Raw genomic sequence first — 16,711 nt, forward strand, 5'->3', positions numbered from 1 at the left:
ATTATTTGTAGCGACAAATAATTAACAAAACAGCAAGGAATAACATGCGAATAAAATTTTAAAATAACTAACAGACACAAGCGAGTCGGCTAAAATAATTTATCCAGTTAAAAAGAGATCACGATTAATCAAAATCTTTCTGTCGAAAGTAAAACCAAGGAGAACTAAAATAAGTTTGGCTTTATGACAAAGACCGGACTATTATAGGGCGATATTCTCCTATCAAAGGTTTAACAACAACTGCCTAAAATAGGCAAAAACACTTCGACATTTCGAAGGCTTCCTGACGGAGGCCTTGGGTCTCGAAGCGTCGAGAAGTGTTTTGTTTATTTTAGGCAGTTAATTGTTATATATTGATGCAAAGTTTTTAAGTTGCCGTCAGTTATATATTTTTCAGTTGACGACATGCAGTTAACAGAAATATCAATCCTTTTCAGGTACATAAATTAAAGTAAATCTGGACTTTATCTGGGTGTGTCTGTCTGAAATGCGTAATTGTAAATTGGAGAACAGCCTAAATTAAAGATGTCAAAACTGACAGCCTAACCTAAGAGGCATGAGCCCTACCGGGCGAGATCCCGCGTGCTATCATAAATCCATACTAAAGAACAATTTCGTTCACATGCATGAGAGGAGCGTCAGCTCTACCAGGCGAGATCTCGCCATTGACTAGGGCTGGAAATTTTCCGTATAAACGCAAAATGGAAGGGCTAGCCCTCCCTCTGTAGGGCTAACGATTTGACGTCGGCACGTTATTGAGGTGAAAAACACCCTACAGGTAGAGCTAGCCCTTTCTATGGGGCTCATGCATAGGGCTCATGTAAACAGCCTCTAAATTTGTGATTCAGTGACATGTGCAGGTTCCGTGCCCAGGCCCTCGTGCAGGTTCTATTCCTATTGATAATGTAAACAGAATATGATATACAAGTCGTAGTAGTATTTCAATAAAACGTCAGCCGTAGTGTTTAAGCAACAACGCGGCCTTGTAGACCCAAACAGAACTATGCGTCTCATGCATGCGATCTCAAAATAAACCCTTCAAAGTCGTCATCTTGTTAAATAAAAATAGAGTTATGTTCCAACTTACAAACCTATGTACCGCACGCAATACATCACTGTCCTCTGTGTTCCTTATAGCACTTCGCAGAACAATATGCATTTGAACCTTTTGGAAGGAACTCCTTTCCAACCAGTGACACTGAACAATTACTACAGTGGAAACATTCATCCGTGGCATGCCAGAAGTTTTCTCTATAACAAAGTCTCTTGTCGTCAGCTGCTATCACCTTCCCACACGTACCACATTTCTTCGCGAAGAGAATTTCATAACAAGAAAGGCAATAAGGGTTTTCTCGCACGACGTATTGCTCACCGCCAAGTTTCTTGTCGCATTCAAAACAGCAGAAGTGCTTGAGATGCCAGTTACACCCTTCTGCTTGGGTAAACTGTTTGCTGAAAATGAGCTGAGGGAAGACAGTGATTTAGTACTAGGAAACCTCACAATATGAATACACAAAAAATTCACAGTATCAATCTTTTTTAAAGCCTTTTTCCTATTCGACCGCGAAAAAGATGTCACATTAGGTTAGTTGTATTACTGTCATATCACCTCAATCGGGGATTTATTAAGATTAATCAAGATTAATGATTTAGCTATTAGAGATTAAATCTCGTGAGAACAAGTACAGATCGGACTACCGCTACCTTTCAATTACTATATATGAACCAATCCAAATCGGTAGTCTAATCAGATTGACCAATCACGAACGCATAGGTCAGGGGAAGTGAAAGTCAAATCTGAACCTTGATAGACACTTGTATAGTGCATACAGCTCATCTTACCTCATCACAAGCGTGGCACCGAGGACGAAAGAAGTCTGCATAATGACGACCACAATAAATATCATTATCTTTGAAGAAATAAACTAGATCAACCAACAGCTCGTCACATTTCTTGCAGACAAAGCATTGTGGATGCCAACAGATATCAGTTCCAGCACGTGCTGCAAACACGGCCACATCACCGGGGACGAGAGCTTCACTACACTTCTCGCATTTCTAAAATACAAGCATTATGTAGGTTGATGTCTGTGAGCAAAGATACAAAATGTCTAACGAGATGTATGTTAGTTTTGGTTTTGAGGACTAAACTTATCTGTGCTATACAGGGTTAACAATGTGACTGTATAAGCCCCAAATCCGAAAGAGTGACTTATTATCTCATTATCTTATTATCTTATTATCTATATCTCAGTGAGTTTTATGTGACCTGAAACAAAAACTCAGTCGCCATATTTAGAAAAAATTTAAAGCCAAATCTGGCATTGCCGGTCCATTTCTATTGTTTTTGTCTTCACAGTCGACAATCAAAGTGTCTGGCACTGGTACGCAGTTCGGCATAAAAAGACAAAGATGATGAAATGGCCAAATGGCCGTAGACTATAGAGTTCACTTATATATCCAAACGTAGTGCAATAAATGAACAGTCACCATAATTAGTCATCCCATTACGACCGTTAATAGCTATGATTTTAGTATTTGATGAATCGTGATTTCGTATAGTACGGTAAATGCGGAAAGAGGAACATATACACTAACTTCAAATATGACTGCCCATGGATTCTGCAAGCAAGCGGACACATGCACGATATACTACTCACAAATTTACTGGTTTCCTTTGTATCTGCCAGTTCACCAACTTCACCAATTCCCACAGCCTTCTCGTTTCTATGCTGCAGAAAGTCCCGCATACGCTGTTTCTCTTCATCTGTGAGGGCATCACAAAACCTTTCATCATTGTCGTGTGCAGGAAGTTGTGTCATCATCTGTTTGCGACGATATACTTCACCATCAGATTCCTTGATTGGCGCTTTCTCTTCTGGCAGAGATGCCATGTATTTATCCGCCTAAGGTGAATAAGATTACTTTAACTGTCGTAACCAACTGTTCAACTTAGATGAAGCGAAATACCCACGCAGTGTAGGTATTGACAACCATCACTCGACTAATTAGGCAGATTTAGCACGAGAACGTGAAAGTCGAAGAGGACGTGAAAATGGCGAAGAAATGGCGTGATGCGTCTATTTATGTAGGTAACACGTAACCCCTCATTATCCAATGTAGCATGAGGCGGTTACAAAGGACATACAATTATTGAGGCCAATAAAGGAGAATAGAAATACTTCAGAACAGCGGTTAAAATCACCATAGGCATTTAATTCATGTTCAAATAAAGCTAATGCTAACGCTAATGCAATACCAAATAGATATAGTGCTATAATCGTTACTCAAACGCAACGACTTAGCTAAGCAAATGCTTTCGGCTCAAAATAAGAGTATGCACAGCTCATGAATGGCAGAGGCGTTTGACGATGGTTCAATTCCTGTCGGAGAGTTGCAACTTTCCCGGGTTGGTTTTAATAATGGCAGGTTGCTAACTTACCATCATCGCAATTTGATTAATATATGTTAGAATTAAGTGACAAAAGTGCAATACCCAATCCGTGATAACAATTGAGATGTTAATAATTTACTAAAGTATTTATATAAAGGGAGATACAAACCACATGTTAAGCACTGGTTAATACTAAACATTGTACCTTATTTACCTTACATAAAGAATGTTATCCTACACTCTACCAACGCACATTACGGCGACAAAAATTTAAATTTTGCTCTTTATTTCGACTTGTTTTTAAACTTCGCGTTTAAAAGTTTACTTTTAGTTCATAATGAGAAAACGGAAGAGACGTTCGAACCGATGCTTCCTGATGCTTTTAGCTTTTCATTGCACAAGTGAGCTGCGCGCTCCGAATTCGAAATTGAAAGTAATCATGAGACTAATATACCTTTCATTCATTCATGCAATCAATCACAACATTTATTTTGACAAAATGGTGTTGTATGTGGGATGCAATATATAAAATATCGAACTTGTAAATTCTGGACGCTGATTGGTTAAATCCTGGTTTCGAAATAACGCCCACGTCTACGAGTTTTTTTGTCGGTGTTTATTGACGAGAGAAATATTTTGTCTTCCTGAATTCATTTTCTCATTTGATGATTACGAAAAATGAGTTAACGCGGCTGTTTGATGCATTATATGGAGACACGGTTATAAAGCCGTGTTGACACAACCTAATGTAAACACGGAAATTTGCCGCTTCTTAAGTTACTTTATTGCATAAAGCATGCTCTGTGTTGATATTTAGTTACATCAACAATCCTGAAAATTGAAATAACTCGATTTCCTGTGAAAATTGAAATAACTCGATTTTCTGTTTTTCCAATTTTCATTCGTATAAAAATGTCTTCTATTTCCAAAAAAAACATGCCGCTGCAAAATTCTGCTGTGGTCGGTCGTGTACAGTGAACTCTGGTCGTGTACCGACCATGCAAACACGATCATGCCCTCAACGCTCTTTTCCACTCATTGCAAAAACCTACTTGCACGCTCGCTGCTAGTGCATCTAAGTCACAAAGCATTCTCATTGGATGAAAACTGCCAGCGATCTTGCGAGTTATGGAATTGAAAGAGCTGATTTTTGCTGCGATTTTCGTCTTCTGATGGATGCAAAGGAGTGTGTAGTTAAGAATGTTGAGGTAGGTAGAGCAATACATATACATATATATATAGGATATTACACGGTGGCGAGTAGATATAGATTTATGTTCGAGTGGCAAAAACAATATATGTTGATATTGAGATGCTGTTTTTGACATGAGAAATGCCTTAATAATCATGAGAAATGCCTTAATAATCTTAATTGTTATAATTTAGAATATAATTATATATGTGAATACCATAATACGGAGTGCCATTGTTTAATGATGATTTAATTAAGACAAATGGGGGTTGCTGTCTATTATTCTCTTGCTTCCTCATATGATCTACATGGGCTATCTCAGGTTAGTTTGATTTTGGTGAAAATTCTCATTCACAGTAACTTCAAAATTCCTTCTTTGGTACGTACCACTTCCTTTGTAACGCCAGAGGGAACCCACAAAAAGTTTCCTTTGGGAAAAACGTCTGGTTGTGTGTCAGTACTCGCCAAACGAAACTTTCTTATTTTATCCGTGACAATGCCACATCCATCAGGACCTGTGACTAACTGTTGTATATCACGTAGAATCAACTGGTGGGTAAAATCCTCATCACTTTTAATGTCATGATCGGCCGCACCACATTTACACGTCTTGCATATTTTTCTACAATAATAACACGGGAATCTCAAAGGTTAGAAAATAATTTCCCAGAACATGGTATCGATATACTCTATATTATCACAGTGAAAAAAGCATATAGCTACTGTTCAAATAGCATATTTAGTTTTCAATAGGTTTTCCGGGGTTTTCCATATAAATATATAGTAAACACTATCAAGCCTCCCTTTAATTATATATATTCTGTATTGGTTGTATTAGCCAGCCAGGCAACCAAATGAACGCGGTCTTTTCATAAAGAAAAGTATATCACCACCACATAAAGAGGTATCGTGTATTGTCCACGAGCCACGACGTGTAATGGCGACTTTGCGTGCGCAACAAGTTTTTCACAATGTAATTGCATACAGCTGTCTTCGCAGAGAGTTGGGTTATTAGAAATAAAGGAAACAAATAATTTTTTAAGAGAGTAAGTATGTAATATATGTCATCAGTATTGACCTTTCACTCTTCGTAGTATTGGCCTTGTGAAAGAAAAGTTCCTCTAAACGTGCAAGCACAGTTAACTGTGGTGCAACCTCTGCTGTGCACAGAAATGCAAAAACAATTTCCTAGTTTTCTTTCAAAGTTTACTGGATTTTGTTCGGGCGAAGAAATGCATCTCGTAGAAAATTAGTTAAAACACTCGTTTGAACACGAAATTGACTAGGGCAAGACTTTATTCGGGGTTTTTTTTCGTAACAAGATTGAATGATTTTAATTATTTTTCATATACTTCGCTAATACAGATGAAGCGTAAAATGTTTATTCAGGGTTTTAGATGCGACTATGAAAATGGACTATTGTAAATCACAACAGGTTTTGTAATTTTTTGTAGAACACTTTTATAAATGGCTTTAAAACGATGCCTCCTACCTCCAAAAATGTAAGTCCAGGCCTCCAACGCAAACTTCTGGTCCACATTTTAGACAAGGAGAACCCGCATGACGCTCGTGGGCCACGACATACTACACAAAACAAAGTCGAAGACAGTTGTAATAATCGAGCTTTATTATTAATCTAGTCTGATCAGGATTAACGAAACGTGCTTAACTAACTTATATATGATGTAACGTTCATTGATAACTAACATTGATGGCCGACGAAAAATATTTGGCCGACGAAAAAAAATTGACCGACGAAATTTTAAAATAGCAGGCTCTATCTATTTGCCAAGTTTCATATATCTTAGATAGAAATGCCGCTTGACCACTACGAATACTTCGTAGCTACAGAGGGTCCCAGTGTGGCCACGGGGTCCGCCATTTTTTGCCCACTCAAATGGGGTATAACAGCTGCCTGAAATAGATAAAATTAATTACTGTGCTCCTAGACTCCAAAGTTCTCTGCAAGCCATAGTCTAACAAATGTTTCAACCGTGACTAAATTGAAAAAAAATGGTGAACTGAGTGGTTGCCTTCAAACACAGCTAAACGTAACATGGTTTTTTGCCAAAAACATCAAATTAAGGAAGAGGGTATATATGAACGGTAGTTTTTCTTGGTGTTATTCCTGATAAGCTTATTTCTTGAAAATCATCAATATTCTCTCAGCTTGCTAGCCTGCCAACTCATAGAAAATCAAACCCAAAATCCAGACCCTTATGAATGCACATAGTGGGCCAGCTTGTCTATATACACTTGACAGTTTTCACTTTTATATATCAGCACATCGAACTGATCGAAGAAAGGGCTGGCAAGGTGTAAGAATTTTGGTCTGTGAGTGATCTTTATTTACCTACTTAAGAAATGTTGAAAACAACTGGACTGACTAATACAATTGAAGTCTAAACTATTTTATCTGCCAGTGCCTCTGTTAACAAATCAGTTTGTGATGTACAGATAAGAGCAAAGGAATGACTAAACCTACAATCTAGTGACAATACCAGTTAAGGAACTAGAATATTTTTTCTCCAGCATTAAAAATCAGTAAATGGTCACTGGATAGAATTAACACCAAATGGAAGTGAATTTCATTGAATTAATTATCAAGGTACCCTAAATCAACTACAAATTAACCTGTTATTGGAACTACAATGTTTTAATATTGTTTGCAATATTCAGGCAATCCATGTAACTGCATATAAAACAGAAAATAAGCCTCAGAACATAACCTATATCTTATGAGCATGCACAAGCAATATTTTTACTTAACTTTCAAGTAACAAAATTTTTGGTAATTAAAATCATATAATGCAAACATCTATGACAACTTGACTGCATCCACTCCCATTTATTAACATATCATTACATTTTATCCATGGCTTTATACGATTAGTAAATACAGATGGATGAACCATCAAGACAATGAACGAACACACATACACCCAAGACCAGTAGGTTAGTATTTTATCTTTGCAAAAAATTAATCAGTTTTCCTGGTTTAAGGCACAGATATATTTTTAGACAAACTCTGTTTTGCCACATGAAGACACATGATCCATCTCTAGTATAAAATCAATAAATTCAATTGTGATTTGAAACTCCCAATGATGATGTTGTTGCTAATTGGACCACCCAGAGAAATGATAATCAATCAATGCTTACAAGTGTTTTATTACCAATCATTCATGCTGACTATAAAACAAACTCTCTCAACACTTAATTTACTCAACAAAAGTAGTCCTAGGTGGGCAGGACAATTATCAATAGAAGGGCCATTTTGATCTATATATACTTTGAAAATTGGTAAATGAAAAAAACAATTATGAATGTGTGTTTCAATTTGAATGAAAATACTTGTGGTCATATATTTAATATGACCATGTATTTTATATAATCAGATTTGTAATATAAATATGGCAAATAAAATTATAAACATAAAGCAATAAAGCAGTAACATGATACAGTTATATATTCTGAGGTGAAGCTTTAAATGTTGATTTAGACCAAAATGAGATTGATTTCTAGACGATTAATAAATCTTCTGCGTATGTGACTTAATATATACTTAATATATTTCATTATAAGACTATATTATATTGATCCTGTTATTTTAAGGCGATTTTAATTAATTAGAACGTACAATACTGAATAGCTCATGTCATTGACTTTTCATCTTAGATCAAATAAATCAGCGCCAACGGGTCGGCATAAAAATTTGCATTCACCTGTAAAGATTTTAAATTATTTTGTATAACGTTTGCACTGTGTGGATCTTTTAATCTCTTGTATTAAAATTTCAAGAGGAGTTCACGGAAATAATAGAGCAATTAGGCTAGAACGGAACCGACGGGAAATACCACTTTGTACTTCGGACGAAAACCACGGCCTATAAAAGAAGTCCCTTTGCTTTGCCAACATCGTTTGTTTGGGCTCGCATTCCGCGTGAAAAACCAAACAACAAAACCGAACAGTAGTGAAGCTGTAAAGGCAGAGCATCATTCATGAATTTGAAATTGAATTACAAGGATATTCATAAAGCATTTCGATTCAATAAAATTTTAATGTGGTTTACACCGTAGAGCATTTTCAACCAAATTTGGTTTGTCAAATGCCGTTTAGCGCCATGATACTTCGGGAACTCAGCGTCGTCCCGCTCTGTTGTTAGGTAAACTCAAGTAGGTTTACTCAGATATATTTATACAATATTCAAAGACACTATTGCAAATATATCCAGCCGTTAAATGACATAAACCAAGGTCACAAACATGATCAAAAGTTGGTGTTTACAGCAATTTCCCACGGCAATTGTGCTCGAAATAATCGTTATTTGGCTGTTTGAAACATACATATTGCGTTATATAAATACGAACTCTGCCGACTGTTTTTATATTGCCTAATACACACCCACGATACTGTAAAAACATACGGAAAGTATTAACTAGTATGGCAAGTAGTGTAGATGAGAACAGCTGCTCTACAATGTTAAAGTAGTTGTAGAAATCGTGAAATACCTTTCGATCTTCATGGGCAATGTCTGCTTTTGTTGAAGCCATTGTTTATCACAAATGTCGACGAACGATAAGCGAAGATATCGATGTTATTTAAGCAAAAATTTCAAATTGCAAACGGTTTGAACTAATCATCTGTAAACATTGCTGTGCCTGTCTTATCCTCCGCAGGAGACTTGTCACAAACGCATATGTCAATGCCAATGCCACTTGTCAAACAATGTTTCCACAAGAAATGAATAAAATTCCGGCTATTCTTTTTTTACGTTTTGAGCACAAAAGCTATAGATCATTGAGATGAATAAAACAATAAAACCATGACAAATATTCATCTCAATGCTATGGATTCATAAATGTATGCTTGAAAATAAAATGTAAAAAGTGCAACTCCATTAGTACCATTACGTTAACAAACGTTTGTGCACCATTATTCGCAAACCCTAATACATCACCGGCATAAAAATGTGCATCTTTTCAGACCAAAAGCTTTTGTTCATTTTCACTTGCAAGAAATATTGTTATAAGAGTTTCCTGTACTAGCTGGCGAATGGCAATAGATTTTGACCAAGTTTTTAGTATAGTTAAAAAAAACGATTGATATCTTCTTTGCATATATGCCAAATGGCAATTAAGAGCGTTGGCAGAGTGGGTTTGTGATTGTTTCAAGTGTGACGATCTTTATCATCTTTCATTTTATTCTCTTCTGAAGCTGAGGCTTAATTGTCTAAAGGCTGTTTTTGAGTTACGCGTTTTTCAATACCCAATGCCTACACAAGCACGTAAATGTCTAAATCGATTTGTATGATCGATGCCAATGGCAATGAGTAAATTGAATAACGATAATAATTCAATTTTTGTGAATTTTGTAAATAGATGTTGTATGTCAAAAAATTAAAAGCATGCAAAAAATGTCTGCAAGTTGTATAGCTAATTTTAAGAATTTTTTTATCACTGCACATATTATCACAATAGTATAGTAGAGTGGCAGGACATGATACAATTGGTACTAATTGGAAATTGGTAATTTAAAGATGGAGGAGTTCTAGAGGGTCTGCAAAACCTCTCAAAACCTTTCGAGTACCCATGACTTGGATTTCCTGCATTTTGGGGCCGATCTACTGAGAAAATACCACTTTAATATCACTGCACATTCTACTTTTATCACAGCACAAATTGGTTATCATTGCAAACTAAAATTAGGTATGGAAGTTGCTATTCAATTTCAATAAAACACGGCCTTTAACACGGTTCGTCAAATATACGGCGTGTCGTTTTCCGACGTTCCAGACGCCTAATCTCAAAACTGTCTTATCTTCCTTAACCAACAGCTCATGTCCTTGGACTCCTTCACCCTCAACTGTCCCGTAAAAAATAATCAGTTCATGAATATTTACCAGCTCCCTGGAAAAAGTAATTTGCAAAGATTTGCGGCACAAAATAAATTTAAATGAAATGAAATGAAATACCAAGAGATTTAACCCCTTGCTGGTAAAATAGTCATGGTGCAGCCAGTGGGCGCAGCTCTGCGCCTCTGCGCTCAACAAACACTGATCTGCATTCCAAAATGTGAACTGGAGTAACTCATTATATTTATCTCTCGTTCTTATCAGATATCCCCAATATTCCTACTTTATCCATCTTCTTCTTCCGGCTCATGGTGGCATGCCTGTTTCTTTTCCCTCGAATTATGTTGTATTCTACAAAATTGGTTTGTGTTCTACGGATTTAGAAGGACAATGTTCTCCAAACAAGGTGATGGAAGTTGTGATAGTGAGAAAAGGCCAGATATCGCTGAGTGCTCAAGTGACGCAAGCTCCACCAGGTACTGAGACAGTGTTTCGGTAATGCAACTTTGTTTATTTTGAATTTTTGATACAAAAGTGTCAATATAACCTTAGCTAACATTACAAGATACTTTTTCACCCGTGCCTCGTGATAAGCAAGCTTTATATGAACGAAATTTGTTGCTCTGATAATATTGGCATAATTATTGTATTAATAGTTTAATACCATTGCATGAACGTTCATGATGATAATCCATTCCGGGCTGGACATACATAGAGATTATGAATACCGTTAGAGCTTATTTTGTAAGATCGTAGCTGGCTTTTGGGATACTCTTTAGGTCGTATGGTAAAGCAATTAATACAAAACAGCAGTGCTTGACTGCCTTGGGCAAGTAGGTACAGTATGTGCATGATTTAGGCGTTTATCAAATATTTATGTAACCATGCTTTCTTTTGCCAATCAAATTTGCCTTTTTTTTAATGAGACACTCAAATTGGTCATTGCACAACAAGTTTACTGTTTTGAAGAGGATAATCACTGGTTTATTATTACCTCCAATTGCATTACCCATAACTTTTGTCAATAGTGATTATAAATGGCCAACAAATGACCAGTCATGTAACAGGTATAATTATATGCTTCAAAGAAACTCAAGTATAGTTAGAGTGTAAACTATGGCTGCTTCAGGAATTCTGTTTTGTTGTATATTTTGAAGCTGTTTTCCACCAGGTAATTCTTATTTCTTTTGGTGCAAAAAGATTCTCCCAACTCATTGAAAATGGGTTCTTTTCTGATATTGTCTGTTTGCATGAACTTATATTATATGTCTTTTTAGAAAAAAACTGCTATTTCAAAACCTCCTTCAGAGGTATTACCATCAAGTGACTAATGGTTGTGGTAAAAAAAACTGTGAGAACAAATCATGCGCTCAGAACAGGTCAACACCTGTTGGCAACGATGAAGGAGCTGCTATCGCTTTGCAGTTATTCAAAGAAAGAGCGAATCTTTGTGTTGCAGAACTTCCTATAGATGGTAAAAGACCAAAAGGTCAAGAAACAAAAATTCCAGGTAATAAATAAATAGGTTTAGTTTGTAGTACTAGTATATATTTGCCTCAGAGGTACTACTTTAGTCCATGTACAGAAGTATTAAATAAAGGTAATTGGAAATTGAGTGTACCATACATGCCTCTTACATACACAGATTGACATCCAAATTTTTACAACAATTTGAATCTCCAAATAGGAAAAAAAAATCCTGGAAATATTTTATAAGGTGGTGGAAAATTTTCTCTGACACCACTATGCCTTCTTTTACAATTAGTGAAAAATACATCTTAAGGCTGGCTTAAGTACATAGTATAGCTTGCAAGTATTTAGTGAAACATAAAAACTATATAATTATTGCATATCTTGTTCTACAGAAAAAGAAGAGCAACATTTGACAGAGGAAAAACTAAATGAGCTCATAATTGCTTGTGAAAGAGATGACAATTTTAAGCCATTAGTTAGACTTCTTGGAGATGTCTTCACTAAATCTTCATCACTAAGCAAAAGTTTTCCTGCAAAGTCCGGCAATGCAGACGCTGTTGACTTCGAGTCGGTCAGAACAACATACGAAACATTGTCTAACCTGCAGAACCCTGCCGTTGAAAATACTCTAGTTAACTCTCTGGGAACATTGTCAACATCCATCGAAGTTGAATTAAAACGCAAGTCGCATGTTGGTAATTCCAATTATTTCAAACTATTTCTCATCATCTTTGAAAATCCTTATTTGAATCAGCCGGAATACTTGGAGAACGCTCTGCCGTGTTTTTGCAAAGCTGTGTCGTTACTTCCCTTCAATATTCAAGTGCAGCTAGTCCTCGAGTGGAAGAAACACTCGAAAGATTCGTTGAAAAGGAAAGTTGAAATGCTCCAGCATCTTATAACGCTTCGTGTGATTGATGGCCCATCATCAAGGTGCAGTTCCGTCACCGTCAACGAAGATCCAGTCATAGCTCATGTTACGAAATGTTTGAAACTGTTTTACTGCGCTTCGCTTTTGGGAGGAAAGTTTGATCACTTGAGTTCAACGGAAGAGGCTATGGATACGGGCGAGTCTGATGAAGAGGACACCTTGGTAAAAAGACTTGATTTGGATGCATTGGACTGTAGGGAACCCCTACTACCTTTTGACGAGTTCATCAACGAGCCATTGAACGAAGAGATCGCCGTAGACCGAGATTTTACTTTGTATAAAACAAAAGAGGGTTTTTCCTTCATGGATTGTAACTTTATTCTCACCACTCCTGTGAAGAGTGTATGGATGTTTTACGATAATCGTGTAAATATGTTGCAAGAGAGACGTCTCACTCATTTGTATAGCTTATTACGTGGCCAACAGCCAACTCCCTATCTCAAGTTAACGGTACAAAGAGACAATTTGATTCAAGATGCCCTGATAAACGTAAGTTGAAATATTCGAATCTTCCCATTCCCCTTGAAATACCGTACCGTTCCACGTCCATATTTTAAACCAACGCGAGCATTCTACAGTCATGACTGTTTGGGGAAATACCGGGTTTCTTGTAAAAAAGTATCGGTGTTTGATGTGTTATACCTTTAAAACTATGAATAAGGAGTTTCGATCAAATAGACTTCACTGAATTCAGAAAGGCCTAAATTAAATTTTGAATGAAATACTACAGTAACATTTCGAAGATTTCGCAATTCTTAAAATGCTTAAAATTACATTAAATCGGCCGATCAAATTAGCATTTAATTTAATTGCTGTTCTAGTCGGAGCACGATAACCTGGCTAACGTCCTAGCCATCGCCTTCGTACCACTTGTAATTTCTATCATTCCTATATCTCTCATTAACGTCTCTTGTATTTTTGGTTTCGCAACTATTTAATTCCGTATTCTATTCTTGAAAGCAATCAGAGTTTTGGGCATATTATTTATGGGTAAATTATTTCTATCCACATATATAGCTTGAAATGATTTATCAAGACAACCCTCATGATCTCAAGAAACAGTTATTTGTTGAGTTTGCTGGTGAACAAGGTCTAGACGAGGGTGGTGTATCCAAAGAATTTTTTCAGTTGGTGGTCGAGCATATTTTCAATCCTGATTATGGTATGCGTGTGTCTATTTGCAGCTTATTCTATGAATGATTACGTCACTGTACTCACCTATAGTGAGATCATCATAAGGAGATATATCATATAATAAAATAACATTGATAAATCCAACTATTTCTACTACACGTCATGTGTATCTGTTCTAGGCATGTTCACGTACGATGCAGGAACAAGACAGTGTTGGTTTAATCCTACGTCATTTGACGGGCATAATCAGTTCACGTTGATCGGTTTAATATTGGGTCTTGCAATCTATAATAATATCATACTAGATGTACATTTTCCAATGGTCGTGTACAGAAAACTGTTTGGTAGAAGTGGTAGTTTGGTTGACCTGAAAGATTCGCATCCCGTAAGTGAAAATATGTACAGTATGTATTTACCCGGTCTATTTAGAGAGTCTATGTTCATATTATCCAAACTCATTTCTGAATTTTCAACATTTTTGAAAATTCTTTTAAGAATTGAACATAATTTACGAAACGTTGAGCAATCCCTTCAGTAACACATATTAGCAACTCCAAACCAATACAACCCCCCACTGAATCATATGGGACTGTTAAATTTGTAGGTGATCGCCAGCAGCCTGCAGAATATGCTGGATTTTGAAGGAGATGTTGAAAATACATTCCTCTGTTCGTTTGTAATCAGTTACACAGATGTTTTCGGAAATGTTTTAACTCACGAGTTGATGGAAAACGGTAAAAATATACCGGTCACAAACGAAAACCGGAAGGTAATAACCAATACAATACTGCAGGATTTGTCTGTTTTTCATAATCGTCGACTCTTTCATTAATGTAAGCATCGGAATGAGCGTTTTCGGACTTTGAAAAGCGGATTTTAGTCCATGATGCCGTCAGATGACGTTCAGTGTGTATAATTCCACTCGAAAATTAAGACCCTTTAAACCCCTAGAATTTACATGCATCGAGTGAAGTGCCAAAAATCACATCGAGATTTAATAGTTCAATTTCGTATCCAGCATATTATATCACCATATCCAGCAATAATCTGTACCATCATAATTTATATTTAGAAATACGTCGATCTCTACGTAGATTACATTCTCAACAAATCCATTGAAGACCAGGTACTGACAGTTATTTCCTCGACTTAGGTAATCCTAAAAAACCCAGCGTTTTTTGAGGCAAAAATATGATATATACGGTGTAGCTAACACAAATTAGGTTGGTCTCAGAACTCTTTGCCATGGTAACAAAAAAACAAACCAGATACCACGCTGTTTGCGAAAATTAATCTCAGGCCAAACGTGCATGTTTAGTGTTTTCAAAATTTGATATTGTACTGGAATTAGAATGATTGAAGAAGCTTTGAAGGGCCAAGTTGGGACAAGTTATTCGATGAAAAGATTAAAGCATTATTTTTATGACATTTTTTAGTTTCGACCATTCAAGCAGGGTTTCGATATGGTCACCAAAGAATCACCTTTGAAACAACTATTTCGACCAGAGGAGGTGGAACTGCTTGTTTGCGGCAGCAAGGTATATATTATGGAGATTTTTTCATAATTTTGATCAGGATTTGAGGCCTAGAAGAATTACGAAATGGTTGTGCTAGCAAGTCTCATCCACTCAATTTTATATAGGATTTCGATTTTGAAGCTCTTGAGAGTACGACTGAGTATGAAGGAGGTTTTACTGAAAGTTCACCAATCATAAGGTAATTAGTGTTCAAAGATGCATATAGGGTATTCATCCCGTCACACCCACACCGCTTCGTGTACCTTTTTTCCCTCCGAATCGTAGTTTTCTAATTCCATAGTTTTGTTTGTTTAGATGGTTCTGGGAAATTGTTCACAACTTCACCCTCGAACAAAAGAAACAACTTCTGATGTTTATCACAGGCAGTGATCGCGTACCTATTGGTGGCTTGGCAAAACTTAGACTTGTTATTGCGAGACAAGGTCCTGATTCTAACAGGTATGGACTACAATGTAGTCTCTTTCTTAAGCTTGGTCCACACCTGTCTAAGTTTGCATGTTTTCTTATCCCTTTCTCCATTTTCGAGGCAAGCTGAGTTTCAAAATGGGGAAACCCATTTGTGGCAGTCGATATAAGCCCCGTTGTGTGATTGTTCTATGATTAAAGCCCGAAAAATGACTCGGTCTTCATATAATCATATCTTATTTTATGCATCTGACAATGGAATTGATCTTTGTTTAATATACTTGTCTTCTTTCTGATTATTTAATAATAATCGTGCATTCATTCATTTTCAGCCTTCCAACCGCCCACACCTGTTTCAACGTGATGCTCATGCCTGATTACTCCAGGAAAAGCCAGTTAGAGGAGCGTCTTGTGAAAGCAATAACCTATAGTAAAGGTTTTGGCCTAATATAATGACTAAAATGATCGAATTGACTTTGAATGCAGGAACGTTATTGTCTTGTATTTGTGTACATAAAAGTTTCAAATATTGTTATGCCAGTTGAGTTGGTGTGATAATGTGTATGCAAGTTGTGTTTGTATATTGTGACGCTTTTCAAATGTTAAATGTGAGGTTGTCTTTAGTTTAATTTCATAATGCCCGCGTCTTTAGTTCAATTTTATAATGCTCTTTTCTGCATTTTTTACAACGTTCGCCTTTTTCGAGCCTGACCTGTTCATTTTGCTAAACAGATCAATTCTGATGGTTTGCTTTTCTGTTATGCCGCTATGCAATGCGCTTTTCGGCTCT

The 16,711-nt window shown here is 36.5% G+C and overlaps 2 protein-coding genes across 2 annotated transcripts; one reads left to right on the forward strand and one right to left on the reverse strand.

The window, feature by feature from the left end:
• Window positions 1–2: 2 nt before the first annotated feature.
• On the reverse strand, window positions 3–9,293 carry LOC114526896 (testin-like). Its single transcript, XM_028548434.1, has 6 exons — window positions 9,098–9,293; window positions 6,079–6,170; window positions 4,974–5,208; window positions 2,661–2,906; window positions 1,843–2,058; window positions 3–1,463 (listed from the first exon to the last, which is right to left on the reverse strand). Exons 1-6 carry the CDS (start codon window positions 9,137–9,139, stop codon window positions 1,113–1,115), a joined length of 1,182 nt encoding a protein of 393 aa, XP_028404235.1. The 5' UTR covers window positions 9,140–9,293; the 3' UTR covers window positions 3–1,112.
• A 1,448-nt stretch (window positions 9,294–10,741) lies between these two features.
• LOC114524924 (ubiquitin-protein ligase E3A-like) lies at window positions 10,742–16,710 on the forward strand. Its single transcript, XM_028546157.1, has 11 exons — window positions 10,742–10,916; window positions 11,718–11,950; window positions 12,306–13,333; window positions 13,862–14,006; window positions 14,158–14,363; window positions 14,583–14,747; window positions 15,051–15,104; window positions 15,415–15,516; window positions 15,621–15,694; window positions 15,811–15,954; window positions 16,254–16,710. The coding sequence occupies exons 1-11, from the start codon at window positions 10,831–10,833 to the stop codon at window positions 16,372–16,374; spliced, it is 2,358 nt and encodes a 785-aa protein (XP_028401958.1). The 5' UTR covers window positions 10,742–10,830; the 3' UTR covers window positions 16,375–16,710.
• Window position 16,711: the final 1 nt, after the last annotated feature.

The sequence above is a fragment of the Dendronephthya gigantea genome, unplaced genomic scaffold (assembly GCF_004324835.1).
Source record: "Dendronephthya gigantea isolate DGI-Jeju-01 unplaced genomic scaffold, DenGig_1.0 000001F, whole genome shotgun sequence".
NCBI classification, from domain to species: Eukaryota; Metazoa; Cnidaria; class Anthozoa; order Malacalcyonacea; family Nephtheidae; genus Dendronephthya; species Dendronephthya gigantea.

Excerpts from the sequence above, each read along its gene's own strand:
- LOC114526896 (XM_028548434.1), bottom strand. The coding sequence starts at position 9,139 with ATGGCTTCAACAAAAGCAGACATTGCCCATGAAGATCGAAAG. Across the intron at positions 6,171-9,097 it reads TTGCCCATGAAGATCGAAAG|TATGTCGTGGCCCACGAGCG; the intron begins GTATTTCACGAT and ends TGTTTTGTGTAG. Across the intron at positions 2,059-2,660 it reads CAAAGGAAACCAGTAAATTT|AAATGCGAGAAGTGTAGTGA; the intron begins GTGAGTAGTATA and ends CTTGTATTTTAG.
- LOC114524924 (XM_028546157.1), top strand. The coding sequence starts at position 10,831 with ATGTTCTCCAAACAAGGTGATGGAAGTTGTGATAGTGAGAAAAGGCCA. Across the intron at positions 14,748-15,050 it reads TCACAAACGAAAACCGGAAG|AAATACGTCGATCTCTACGT; the intron begins GTAATAACCAAT and ends ATTTATATTTAG. Across the intron at positions 15,955-16,253 it reads CAAGGTCCTGATTCTAACAG|CCTTCCAACCGCCCACACCT; the intron begins GTATGGACTACA and ends ATTCATTTTCAG.